Genomic DNA, 13,329 nt, shown 5'->3' with positions numbered 1-13,329 from the left:
AAAGATTGATTTAACAGTAGACTAATTTGCTTCGCAAATAATAAAAATAAGGTGGAATCAGTAAAAATTATTTTTTGAAAATGAAATTCGATAATAGTTGTGAGCAGTAATACATGGAATTACATTATAAATACTTATTTGATCAGGCATAAAAATGCCCATGATATATAAAACAAATTCGTCTCACGGAATCACATTCACTACCACTAAAAATCAGAAAATAAGGAGAAAAAAAGGAATAAACAGCATTGAAAAGCATTCTGCAGTTGCCAGGAAGGATAAAAATACTATGGTATCGTCGAATGGAAAAACTACTATCGGAACACAGCCATTTCGATCATAAAATAGTTTATAATGGGTTTTCTGAGTCGGAGACAAACAGTTTGTTGGACAAATCAATGATTCTTTCCCAAAACTAGATCAAAGTACCTATCAGGTTATGACCTTCCGACACGCGAGGTTGACGCAGGGTGAGATCACATCAGCGGCATCGTCGGAATTCGCTCCAGAATAGTGAACTACTGAAATTCAAGGAAGCAAGAATGGAAATATGAGAAATATTTCCTCCTCTGTGGATGGGAAAGACAACCTGGATTCTTTCATAACATACCACTATAGCCAATATTTTAAAAGCCAGTAATATTTCACCTGATAAGCTTCTTTAATGCCAGATATTAACGGCATGTTTTATCTTTTTCCGGGAATCGTATCGGCTGGTTAAGTAACATTTGCTCGTTAATGTTATCGCATGAGTCGAAACTATTTATGCCGATTAAAAACAGTTTAAAAAAATTATTTTCAAATCTTTCAAAATGCATCTTAAATTATTCGCGGCGAAATATCGTAGTCTTCAGCATAATCGAAATGGGAGCGGAAATTTGATGACGTGGGGCTTTATTAAATAGATATTGCAAAACGTGAGATGCATTGGAATTTTAAAAAAATGCTACTGACATGAAGAACATTTGACTCTCATTTTGTGCATTTACATAATTTTATCTTCTAGTGGAAAAAGTGTTTAGGACAGGATCAGATCATTCTGTAAGCTCATGTGCACAACTGCAAGTTACCTCAAGATTAATAGAACAGAAGAATTCACAGAAGATGTTACCACAGGTATTCAATTAACAAAGCTGTTAACTTCAACATTTTTATTTTTTATTTCTGTGAGGGTTGGATTTGGCCTTCGAAATTACATTTACTGAGGGATATATATGCCGCATGGTTGTTTCTTGAGTCGTCAGTTCACATACGAATATTGTTAGTTTAGTCAAGGGCAACTCTCACTTTTGAACCACTATATCCTAAATTTACTAGCCAACGAAATGATCAGTAGGAATGTTTTCAATGAAAATAAGCTTGAAATAAACTTTCAATCAATATTTAGAAAACACTCAAAACAAAAAGAAGCCTACTAACAAGAAATTTAATTTGCAAGGATTCAAGAGAAAACTAAGGGTCTTTTAAAATTTATGGCTATCTCTACAGGACACTCGTTGGATATTCAGGCAAAAGTTTTGGATTTCCCTTTCTTTTTAATAAACGCTTCCATTTACAATTCAGGAAAAAGTCCTCTTTTAACTCATAATAAAATTAATTACTGAATAGCTATTCGCTGTAAAACAATGAAAATTTCAATTTGATTCACGGGCCATACTGAAAAAAACTGGAAAGAAAAAAAAGGAAATCTGGCTAGAGGAACAATCTATTGTAGGGAAACGAAAACCGTTGCGCTGGTGGAATTCCCCACGGGAGAGCGGTCAATAAAGTCACCTCCAGCGGAAGGAGAACCCTGAGGACCCCATCGGCCGATTCCACGGACGAGAATATCTAAATTGGGGATCAACGGCTGTTTGGCGCCACATGCGCCTCAATCATTCTCGCATATCATTCCCCCAGGACGGGAGACCCAAGTTCCCATGCGACCTCAATACACTCCACTCCGAGCTTTATAACCTCTTCTAAGCTTCGGAACTGAACTCTCCACTGTCCTTCGCCATCGGAGCGCTACTTTTTAAAAGGTCGCATCTCTCGTATTTTGTCTTTTGTCGCGACGGGTTAAGTCCCGTTCGCAACAACTTTCCTTGGAACTATGAACTTGGACACCTGAGCTGAGTAGCTATCGGTTGACAATGGCATTAAGCGAAAAAGGTTGAGTTGGAATGGGCAGTGGTTCAAAAAAGATGAGATATCGCCTAGCTATAAAGTAGGAAAATGATATTAATTATCGATGCTATACGAGCTATTCAAAGTTTTCTTAAAAATATTTCTAGATCGAAACGAATCAAGAGATTTTATTCAAGTAATATTTAACGCACATATCCTCGTGATAATAAGTCAATTTAAGTAATTCGTTCAAAAACCATGAAATATATTTAAAATTATCATGATACATTGCGTAGAGATGCATATCAACTGGTAAGACTGTGAAATGCAGTCTATCATATAGTAAGACTCTCAAAGAAAATTTAGGGAGGAGTGATTATTATCGGTGCAAGATTATCAAATGTATCCAAGGTTGAAATTAATGCCATGTTACACGACCTACACCAAAATAAAACTTTCTGTGAAAGGTATGAAGACTGATTAGTTGTTTTAAGGGACAGAATTGGTTGATTTTTATTGTTTATTTCATTAGAAGAGAAAATTTATCCAAGGAAAATTTGAGAAAGAATAAAATGTGTAACCTTGAGCAAACTGCCAATATTCTGCACTTTGTTGGCTTTCGTTACACCTTGAAGACTGACCCTTATCCAATTCGTGCTGAATGCGATATGCAATTCATATAAACTAAGATACGCCAATGTACTCTTATTCTAAATGGAGATGCAAAAATTGATTTTATAATTTCTGCTAATGAACTAAATCTTCTACATTGGGCTTCAATTCCATGAAAGAAAGATAATTTGGTGACACGGTTGGCCTTCATTTATTTTATCGAAAAAATGTGACGTGGAAGAGCAAACACGGACGTGAAACCTGGCATCATTCCATTCTCTCATTTTTCTGCAAATTAGTTAAGAGGTTCCATTCTTGGCGTAGATATAAATGCCTACCGTTGGGCCTCCTTACTGAAATAAAACCCTTTCAGTCATAATTTCCATTAAAATGGACACGGCTTTTAAGGGAGTTTAACCTGCCCATATTTATGGACGTAGACCATAAAATTTATTTCGTGTAATTAGTCGAGCTATTTGGCAAAAGTGTTCATGAGACCAGTCAAGGTAAAATACCAAAACTATAATTTTCACCGATATGGGAAAAAACGTGACTGAACGTGATACAATTATAATTTACTGAAATGCTCAAAATTGAAACACTCTTCATCCAGAAGACCTATTTACATCTCACATTTCAGATGGCTTAACGTTTAGTAGAATCATGGGTTTTTAAAGCGTCAATTACTATTAGATCATCTCTATACCTGAGTCATTCAATTCTTGCACCTGAAATCTGCTCTGCATACATCCTTTATCCCGCACAGTAATCTGCACTACAGATTCCCCCTTCTTTCTTTCCAACCCTCGAGTTAAAAAAAGAGGAGCAAAAATGCCTTTTCCGAGCTACAAAATAACTTCCCCCAACTCCATCTGTGACAAATCGATAAATCTCTCACCGGATCGAAGGCACACCTGAATCACGTGAGGTCATCTCGTGAGGTTCGACCGTGACGCAATGGCGCGCGTGCAACCCGCCTAAGGGCCCACTGGTCTCACTGCTGCAATGCACGATTCACTCCTCCCCTCCTTCCACTCCTCTCCACAACCTGCATCATCTCATACGAGCACCGATTCGCAGGGTAAAGCGCCGAGGCAGCAGCGAGACGTTTGAGGGGAGGAGGTCAAGTCGTTTCCAGCTTTTCATTTCGGTCTCCGCCACCAATATGCATAGCGCCGCTAAGCGTTGAAATTCGGTCTTAAACGAGATCTCAGAGGAAACGTATATCAGAGCGCGCACGATGGAAAAAATAAAAAAAGACGGAAATTTTTGAAAATTGTTTTAAAAAGCTGTTTTTTTTTTGTTCATAGATTTAGTCGTTTTAGATTTAAGCTCACTGCTGTTATAATTTTAGGTCTCTTCTTTCACCCTAACAACATCCCAACACTTGATATTTTTACACTAATACCAAATTGAAAGAAAAATAATACAATGGTTGTGGTGGGAAACAGCCAATGGAACAATTTTGCATTCCTCTTTGGCGCTACTTCAAGTCAGTAAGGATGGCTGCGTAGTAGTACAAGTACCACCAGTGACAGGAAATGGAAACAAACTCGATTATGAGGTGTTTTAAAATCTTAATAAGGCAAAATTTTGTCTAAAAGTGTTATATATTTTTTCAACTAGTGGCAATTTTTTCTTCTAGATGCGGTAATATTACTTCTAAAATATCCTAAAGGTGACCCCAACGACAGACAAATGCCTTAGAAATCACCTAAAGCATAACGTATCAGTTGATATTCCGCGGTGCGCACAGTTAGATGAATTAATAGAATTATTGCTATGAATGGATATGAAGTAGATGACTGGAATTATTAAGAGTAAAAGAAACGCTACCGTCGCAGTCTTATCAATCAGAACCATTTCATAATCTCGGATTTCACCACTTCAATCCTGGTACAATGCGCAAAACCCGATTATCCCTCTCGTGTTTGTTTACCCTGGGAACGAGACAGATTGAAAAAAACACAATAGGAGCGCAAGAATGCATTCCGTGTAAAGATCCCCAAGACTACAAACAAACGCGATGGGAAATTTCGCCAATGCGACATACAGTTTTACAATGCCTGTAAAACCTTGCGGCACTTAATCCAAATACGAATTTTTTAATTACGTTGAGTGAAGAGTTAAAAAAAACTCTCGGGATTAATCCGCATTTTTAATTACTGGGCGTAATTAATTCATTACTGCAGATTTGGACGTTGACATTAACGCCCAGAAATAATTGTTCCCTGAATTGAAAAGTGTGGAGAAATCAGCAAGTTGTGAGAATGAACTCATTTTGCGATTGTAATTATTGATATCAGCTGCAAATGCATTTTGGATGACGAGAAAGAGATTTAACATGCTCCCTTTTGTAAGGTATATTGTGGGAAACGACAATATTCTCTTCAGTGCAAAACACGGTAAACATTTAATTTATTAAGTGGCTATTTATTTATTTATTTTATCAGATTACTGGGCCTCTTCGCAAAATACATTGCTTCATGTATCCAGGGTAAGGAAATGAAATACCTCTGTTTACCCGTTTATATATATATTTCCCGAAATATTTCCTTCGAGTTTTTTATTTTTTCCGGCGATATTTTGAAATAGTTTTACCTAAGGGTACGTTGAAATTTGCCTATAAGGGTTAACCAAAAACTTTGTTTATCTACCAATCATACAGAGCGTATATTGAAGTAAGCCATTAGACTCATTTTATGTTAATTTGAATAATGAAGTTAGCTACAGATGCATTGGGGAAGACAGGAAAAGTTGAAATGAAAAAAAAAATATCGGGAACAGAATCTCAACGTCGAACATAATCGTGAGGGATTATAACAAGTTTGAGAGAACATCAGCTTATCCTACGATAAAACTGGACGGAGAATATTTTGCTTGGAGCTGTAAATAATAACTTGCACTCAATGAAAAGTGTATACTAATGTACGATCTCATTAATATTATTTCATCAATATTTACCAATATATATATCTTAATATATTTTTACCAAGTAGTTACATGGTAACGGAAGATTAACTCTTTATATCATACGAGGTCTTGAATACAAATATGTGATTCAGTTTTTTGGCAGCCAATCCCATTAAGCTGCATGAGCAAGGTTAATTAAAATTAAATTAAATGATAAGTGATTGCACAAAAAAGAGACAAATATTAATGGCTATTTTATATAGAAGATAGACAAACTTGTGAGGCCACAAAAATGTTATCAAGTACAGAATTATTTACATGTATTGGAACGCATTATAAAATTAAATGAGGAAATTACATGCTATATTTTTCCTTAATTGGAGAAAGTTAATGAGAGCAAAATATTAAAGCCTTATTAACACTATCACCGTGAAAAAAATCATTTTTTCCATGCTTATTATTATCTCATGCTAGGCTAGGTAAAGCAGATTTTACTGGCCAAGAGGAAGGGTAAAAGGAGCGGTGTAGCTGCAATGATGCTCGATAAATCATGCCGTGTAAACTTGAAGGGTATTCAAGTAAAAGGAATTAAAACCATTATGGTCACAAAAACCCGCATAATCTCAGCCACGAAAAAAACACAAGTTCTCCCCAGAAAATCTGTCAATGCTTCCCGTTATAAAACCGCAGACCAGGCTCACAAAAACACCGTTTGGTGAGTGCCAATGCGAGTTAATAATGCACGTGCAAGCGCTCATAATAAAAAAAAAACAAAATAAAAACGGAGTGCGCCTTTTTCTCGGTACGCAAGGGTTCCTTGTCCTCGCGAGTAAGCATCCGTGCCTTGATGAGCTGCCGTGAGCGGGTTAGAGGGAGTTCAACACCAGTGAATACTTACGAGCTGGGATGCCTGAAATGGACCAGGAGAGCAGGAGATAACCCGCGTTAGACATAAAGTCATTCAAAAACATCGCAGGTAAGCTTAATAATTACCGTTTAAGTGAATCTATAAAAAAATCAATAATCGAAAGAAATCAAGCTCTTCAGGAGGCTTAAATCATTCAAGAAATAGAATTTACTGGAATAATATAAATTTTAAAGCAATCAATGAATAAGAATTTTAAGTATAGAATGAGATAGCCGCGTTATTACCGTCCGAACTTTGTTCTTGTTTGAACTGAAATTTATCGATCAGATTTAAGATAGATGTTTTCATGATTTTTCTGCGAGAAAGGTCATACATCGACTCAAATGTGCGGTACTCTTGTTCATTTTTTTAAATTGCTTGTGCTCTCCATTTTCATTGAATTTTACTCATTCGCGAGCTGTCTTTATTTTTTATTATATGTTTATTTTGATTATATTTTTATTTTGATCATATTTTATATTGACGATATTATTATATTAAATAAAATAATATTTGAGGATATTCTGAAGTAATATTTCAGTCCCAAAGGTCCTAGTTTTTATTTGAGCTACCAGAGGGAATTATTTTTTTTAAATCTGGTATTATATCTTGCTTTACAGGCGTAAAAACCATGGAGAGGAAATGCACTTTTAATTTTTTCGCTGCAGGAGCATAGCGTTAATAGCTGCAGTATAGAGCCGAGATGAATATGCCTCTTCGCTATCTTTATTTTGTGAGCACTTTTATCACTGATATCAGAAAGAAAGTATTTACACGACTCGGCAGCAATATGGACAAAGTTAAGACTTAAGGTATAGCAGTAAAGGTTAATTTGGCGGAAGGCTCTGCCTTATGCATAGATACTAGCAGGATAAATGTGCATAGTACGATGCTCTGCTCACCGGCACTGAAGTCCTGGAGCCAGACATCTTGGAGATGGCGATTTGTCCGTTGACGTCAATGGGATTTCTTGATTCCAGATACTCCGTCGTGGTCTCCTCGCAGTCAACATAAAGCACGACTCTTTCCCGGAAGACTCCGAAGTGAATTTTGTGCCACGTCTTGTCGAAAACCTGGGAAGTAAATGACAGAAATATGGTTAATATCACTTTTAAAATTAAGAAAAAATAGCACGGCTGTAATTGAAAAGGTAAGAAAAAGGTTTGAAATCAATCATTAAAAGAGTATGTTTCCATGTATTTCTAACTTTGAAATCAAGTGAAAATAGAAAGGGGAAAAATAATGGGAGAAGGTAAAAGTGACTACCAAAGCTTTCTCAGGTAATTGTAGCAAGGTATTTTAGTGAAACCGTATTCATGATACAATTTTTTTTATCGATGGTCTGTCAATAGAGTTACGACTCTTAGAGAAGTGAATTGAGCTCGAATTCGGTTTTATGTTGCAATGACGTCTGATTGCTCAATTGTGAGCGTTAAATAACCTAAAATCGTTTTTATTAATTTCTAAACCCAATAATACGTTTGCCTTGGCAAACATTACAATGAGGTATTTTAGAATAGACGAAGAGAGAGAAAAATATAAACTAAAAATCGATATACAGCAAAAGCTGTTCTAACTTCAGGTGTGGAATGGGCGAAGCCAAAGAAATTTATTCCGCTTTTAATCCAAAAAGTAACCAGAATAAAAAAAACATCTACTGAAGCTATTCCGCCTTCTGCAGGGAACATTTCCCAATCTGGGTGAATGTTGAAGATGATGAAATGAATTGATATTTTCCTATGAGCATTTTGTGTTCCATTAAATGCGCAAGTCTCAATGCAGAAGCACAATGAACCCAGTGCTCCCAGTGGAATTCTCATTATTTTGCAATAACCTATGATATGGAGTGTTTTATTCTGATTATTGGACTCATATTACTCCTATTATTCCTATGTTGAGTTACTTCATGAGCTTAGGCATTGCATTAAGACTATAGCTTGTGAGTAGCCATAAAGAAAACTCTAAATGGCTTCACTTAACATATGCGTAATAATTAGATTTACAATCTGATTTAAATATTGCTCCTTCATTTCTAATACCTGTTCATTCGTATGGTATGGTATTTGGAGGAGGCGACCGACAGCTGAGGTCATTTGCGCCATGAGGGAAGGGTGTGGAAGGAAGGATGGAGAGAAACCCGGCGTCGGCGTTAGCCTGATCTTAACGAAAGGCGCCAGGGGGACCACGGCTTAACGTCCCATCCGACGGACGGAGTGTTACGCTTGAAATGTCCTCCACACAACATTCAAGCAGGGATCGGGCAGTCTCTGAAAATTCTCTGCCACTGCTGGGATTTGAACCCAAGCCCGCCGGGTGGGAAGCCAACACTCTAGCCACCACACCAACCCGATCCCCCACCTGATCATTCATAATACGCAAACATATGTAATATGTCCTAATAAAGTATGGAATAGAAATATCTATGAAAAATCGAATAAATATATCCGAAATGGTGTTTTGCTGAAAGCCGGTTAAGACACACGATCCTGCGTGACGCGTGACTGAATTTACTTTTGTTTTTAATTTGAAATTAAAGTTCGAATTGGGTCATTGCGATACTTGAGTGACAAAACTCCAGTTTCTCGTCACACATGCAGAGGTTAGTAGGCAGAGGCGATAAGGTTCGAGGTCATTCAAATGAGGTAAAAAGTTCACTATTTTTGATCTTTTGCGGAAATTGAATGCATGTCACGGAACAAATCAGACCTTTCAAAGCACTAGGTTTTGCCACGAGGATATGCTTCCTCGAAAATATTTTACTGCCAGTCGACGTCCACTCAAACGCTCCACGCAAACGAAAAAAGAAAATGAAAGCTTTTCATTTCACCGTGCGCGAGATCCACGAGACCCATTCAAAGGCCCCAATGAAACCGAGCAGTAGCTACGCGGATCACCACTAAGCTATCAATAGCCGTGCTTACTTTATCCAAGATAATGAAAGCAGAGTATTCGCGCTGCAATTCTTCGAAAAGCCAGACTGGTGACTTATGAGCGTATAGATTTTGAAATGCTTCGGATCGTGATACAACAAAATCAACAACATATGTTACAAAACTACGAAAATGCAGGAGGGTAACACAGCTTGTAGACGCAATACATCATCTCAGCAGTTGGTATAATGGAAAATAGTTTACTTCTACTCTTTAATGAATAGACAGACATAATCTTGAGATGGGTAAAAACTAGAGTAAAAGATTTTCTTAATAAAGCATATAACTGTTGGAGAAAGTAGGGTCATCCCGCGTATTTCCTGCGGATATAAAAGCAAAGGTAAGTAAACTAAGCATACGGTATCTAACTGTATACGTCGCTATTTGGCAAACATATCGATTTCTTTGTCCCAATTCTTCTTTAAAATTGGTCTATACTACTCAGGATGACCTTCTTTCAATTACAATATTAGGATGCACATGTATCAAATCTATACAATATCTAATCGAGTGGTACTCTCACAACGTCAAAGCTACTAAGAGTGAGGTTAACCTTCTCCTCAATAAGAGATTAAAATAGCAATGCTCCAAAATGAGGTTGGGAGTATGAACGAAACCCAACAATATTTCAAATACCCCAGACACTGTGAAGTGTCCTGAGAATTTATCAATAAATGGCATCATTTCTTGACATCCTCAATAAACCAACGAAATTCTCCGAAAAAGCCTTGGCTGTGGTATTTACCGCAGCGTTTTCAGTCTTTATTGGCATTTCTTGAGAACCTAATGGTTATTGTACTGAGTATCCCACTTTTTCTGGCAAAAAGAATTTAGCAATTCACTTGTCACGAAGTCTCTAACTGCAGGCATTAATTTTTTCACGACAAAAATTACCATCGTCATTGAATTCCTGTATGCTCACAGAAAGATCCACCTGGCTTGATTGAAATTTCAGACCACCCGGACCACACCATCCCAAAAAAAAAAAAGAAAACTATCCTCACGCGAGCTCGCCATTGTTCGAATAGCTTCGGCCTCGAGGAAAAAAAAAAAAAAACTGGACACGATCCAAATAAAATCGAAGTTATTCCCTTTGTGCGCGTCCGTGTTTTAGGCGTTGGTGTGTAGCAGCAACGCCAAACCCACTCGGATTCCAAGCGATCCATCCGCCTGTCTTGTCTACACATCTCGCCGGCGCGATCCCCTAACTCGTCTTTATTGGACGCGCTTTCGGAAAAAAATGAGAAACATACCGAGGAGAGAATACAAACACGATGAAAACGTTACGCGTGCAATACACCCTCACTCTGTCCAGCTCGTATGTATGTACGCTGCGTCTCTGTGCCGGGATATAGAGAAAGGAGGGCATTAATTTGTTTCCCATGTCTTTTCCGTTCCGCACCACCGTCTTGATGCATTCGCTTCTTCGTCGCCCCGCATTCAACCAACAACATCGGACTTTTATTTGACAGATGGGATTCCGAAGTCTCATTTTCTCCGCTTGCGTTCCTATTTCAGTCACAGGAAATCGTGTTCATAAGTCGGATGCATTTTATAGCGAGGATGATCATGGGATCACAGAATAGGAACTACGCAGCATATGAATCCATTTTTATTTCGCCTTAACAGAGCAAAGGTTTATCTCGTCCATGCGGCGCTTTTTTATACGAACACAGGGAAGAATAAGATTCATATTTTAATGCTATTTAGGGATGTATTGACTTGTTATTTTAGAATTAGATCACTTATTAAATAAACACTAATTTACATCGTTTCGCAGACTTTTTCCATAGTTTACTTGCGCATTATCAGAGATTGAACAGTTTTAGCTATTAACCAAACAAATCGTCGAACAGGTTTTCAAGCTTGAAACTATTATAATGGAAATTTTTCTCTTACTCGCCACGTATGAGTTATTAAAGTCTAATTATTGTTCGAATGAACAAACATGTATTATAAGAGTCTTAAAATTTCAAATTTGTCGACGAAATTATGTATCTATTTAAAAAGGTTAATAAATGCACCTTTCTTTTAAATAGTATTTCATACCCTGATGTCAAGTTTCATTAAATATGGCCGAGATTAATATTGCACGTGAATAGAATGATATCCTAATAAACCGAAGACAAATAATACGTTGATTCAAAAACTGGCAAAAGCCCTATTCTCACTTAATATCTCCCTTTCTTTTCATGAGCCGTAAATGTAGAAATTATACCTGATTACGCCAATTTCACCTGAAGGGAACACAGTAAATTTACCAGAGAGATGGGACTCGCGGGGGTAGGAGTCTGCCAAGGCCTGCGCGACATAATTGAGAAAATATATATTAACGTTTAAATTAAATTTTAAACATTGAAAGCTAATTTTTTATCAACAAAGGAATTATAAAGACTCAATTTCCATGACATCTTCATTACGTAGTTAATGAAGGGCGTAGCAAATTCTTAACAAAGTAAGGGTTATTAGGATGGCTAATTCATTTTAGCTGGAAATTGATGGTAAACTGATCTGACCATCTGAATATTTACTCGCTCAATATAAATTTAGCCATATAAACATTTATTTGAAGCGATATAAACTTTCTTTCAGGACTGCATGGATATGAATTTAAGTATACTGGGACTGGCCACAGTGATAACTTTACGGGAGTCACCCGCAATGCACAAATTGTGCGAAAAATCTACAGAGAAAAAAAAAATCATTCGCCTTGACCGGGATTTTAACCCGGATCCCTCGATTTCCGGCCAAGTGCTTTAGCAAGTTTAACTACCGAGACGTCGTCCTCTCCTGTGGAAATCAAGCAATGCATGGATATGGATTGGCTCTTGATACCAATTTCGTATTTGAAATGTTAATAATGATGACCTCGGCTGATTAAGTTAAGGAGACGACTTTACTCGAGAAATCACGCGGTGCGTATCTAACAGGCTTACAAAGCCATTTTTAAAAGCTTTATACATTTGGAATTAGCAAAAAATCCCCAAGTAAGCGTCAAAGATGTTATGAAAATGTAAGTAAAACTTTTTAAATGACGTAGCAACGTTGAAAAAGTTTCTTACTCTCTCAGCAATTCGACTTGAACGACAAAATCGATTCAAAATATGCCAAGCAGAGCATAAAAAATACTTATTCTTGCTACTTGCATAGTCTACTCCTCATCCTACCCACTTATATTTGCAACGATCTGCACTCTCTCAGCAATGTCTTCACAGAGCTACACGGAATCATTTCAGCGTATATGAAATGAGACGTACCTATCGATCGCAGATGGAAAGGCCTTGTCACCACTTGTCGGTTGCGAGTATATACCTCCGTGGCTTCTGATTGCCTTCGGCAGCGCCGAAAACTTCTTTTATTCCTTCCAGATCTCGACCGAGGATGTTTCTTGATGGCGAATTGTTCTCACGACCACCCCACCGCTAGCGTGGCGTATACATCGGATTTAGGACACACAAAGGAATGTCGGCAAAAATAATGCTGACATGAAGAACGGTATTTTATCTGAAGAAGTTACTTTGAAACTCCTTTTCCAGAGCAAAAAATGCCGTGAGTTTTTCTTGACTCTTGTTTTTCCAATGTTTCTTGAGATCAATTCTCTCCTACTGGATAGGTATCAAAAATAGATTCTCTATATGCGTCCCCTAAAGCATCTGCAATTGTTCAGTCAAGAAAAAATCGAGAAATGGTGCATTGTGTATCAGGAAATTTATTATTTCTCTCCGATTCGGAGCATAAAATGATATCTTGATTAGTCAAAGTATCGTAAAATTCTCTTTTTTAAACCATATGGCAAGGAAGAATTTAATACAATGTTCTCCCAAGGTGCCACTCATTTACGATGAACCATTGTTTTGAACT

At 37.3% G+C, this 13,329-nt stretch overlaps 1 protein-coding gene across 4 annotated transcripts in view; it reads right to left on the bottom strand.

Moving 5' to 3' along the window:
• LOC124156126 (collagen alpha-3(IX) chain-like) overlaps positions 1–13,329 on the bottom strand; it is a 677,324-nt gene that overhangs the window by 43,795 nt on the left and 620,200 nt on the right. For 3 of the 4 annotated variants that reach the window (XM_046530463.1, XM_046530462.1, XM_046530465.1), the window contains 2 exons: positions 7,441–7,611; positions 6,530–6,541 (listed from right to left, as the gene is read on the bottom strand). In XM_046530463.1, coding sequence (XP_046386419.1) covers positions 6,530–6,541; positions 7,441–7,611 — 183 coding nt within the window. The remainder of the gene's footprint in view (positions 1–6,529; positions 6,542–7,440; positions 7,612–13,329) is intronic. The other variant, XM_046530464.1, reaches the window with a different exon arrangement.

Source organism: Ischnura elegans, chromosome 3 (genome assembly GCF_921293095.1).
Source record: "Ischnura elegans chromosome 3, ioIscEleg1.1, whole genome shotgun sequence".
NCBI classification, from domain to species: domain Eukaryota; kingdom Metazoa; phylum Arthropoda; class Insecta; order Odonata; family Coenagrionidae; genus Ischnura; species Ischnura elegans.
Note: the sequence above shows the minus strand (reverse complement) of the source record. Positions and strands in the feature narration are given on the sequence as shown.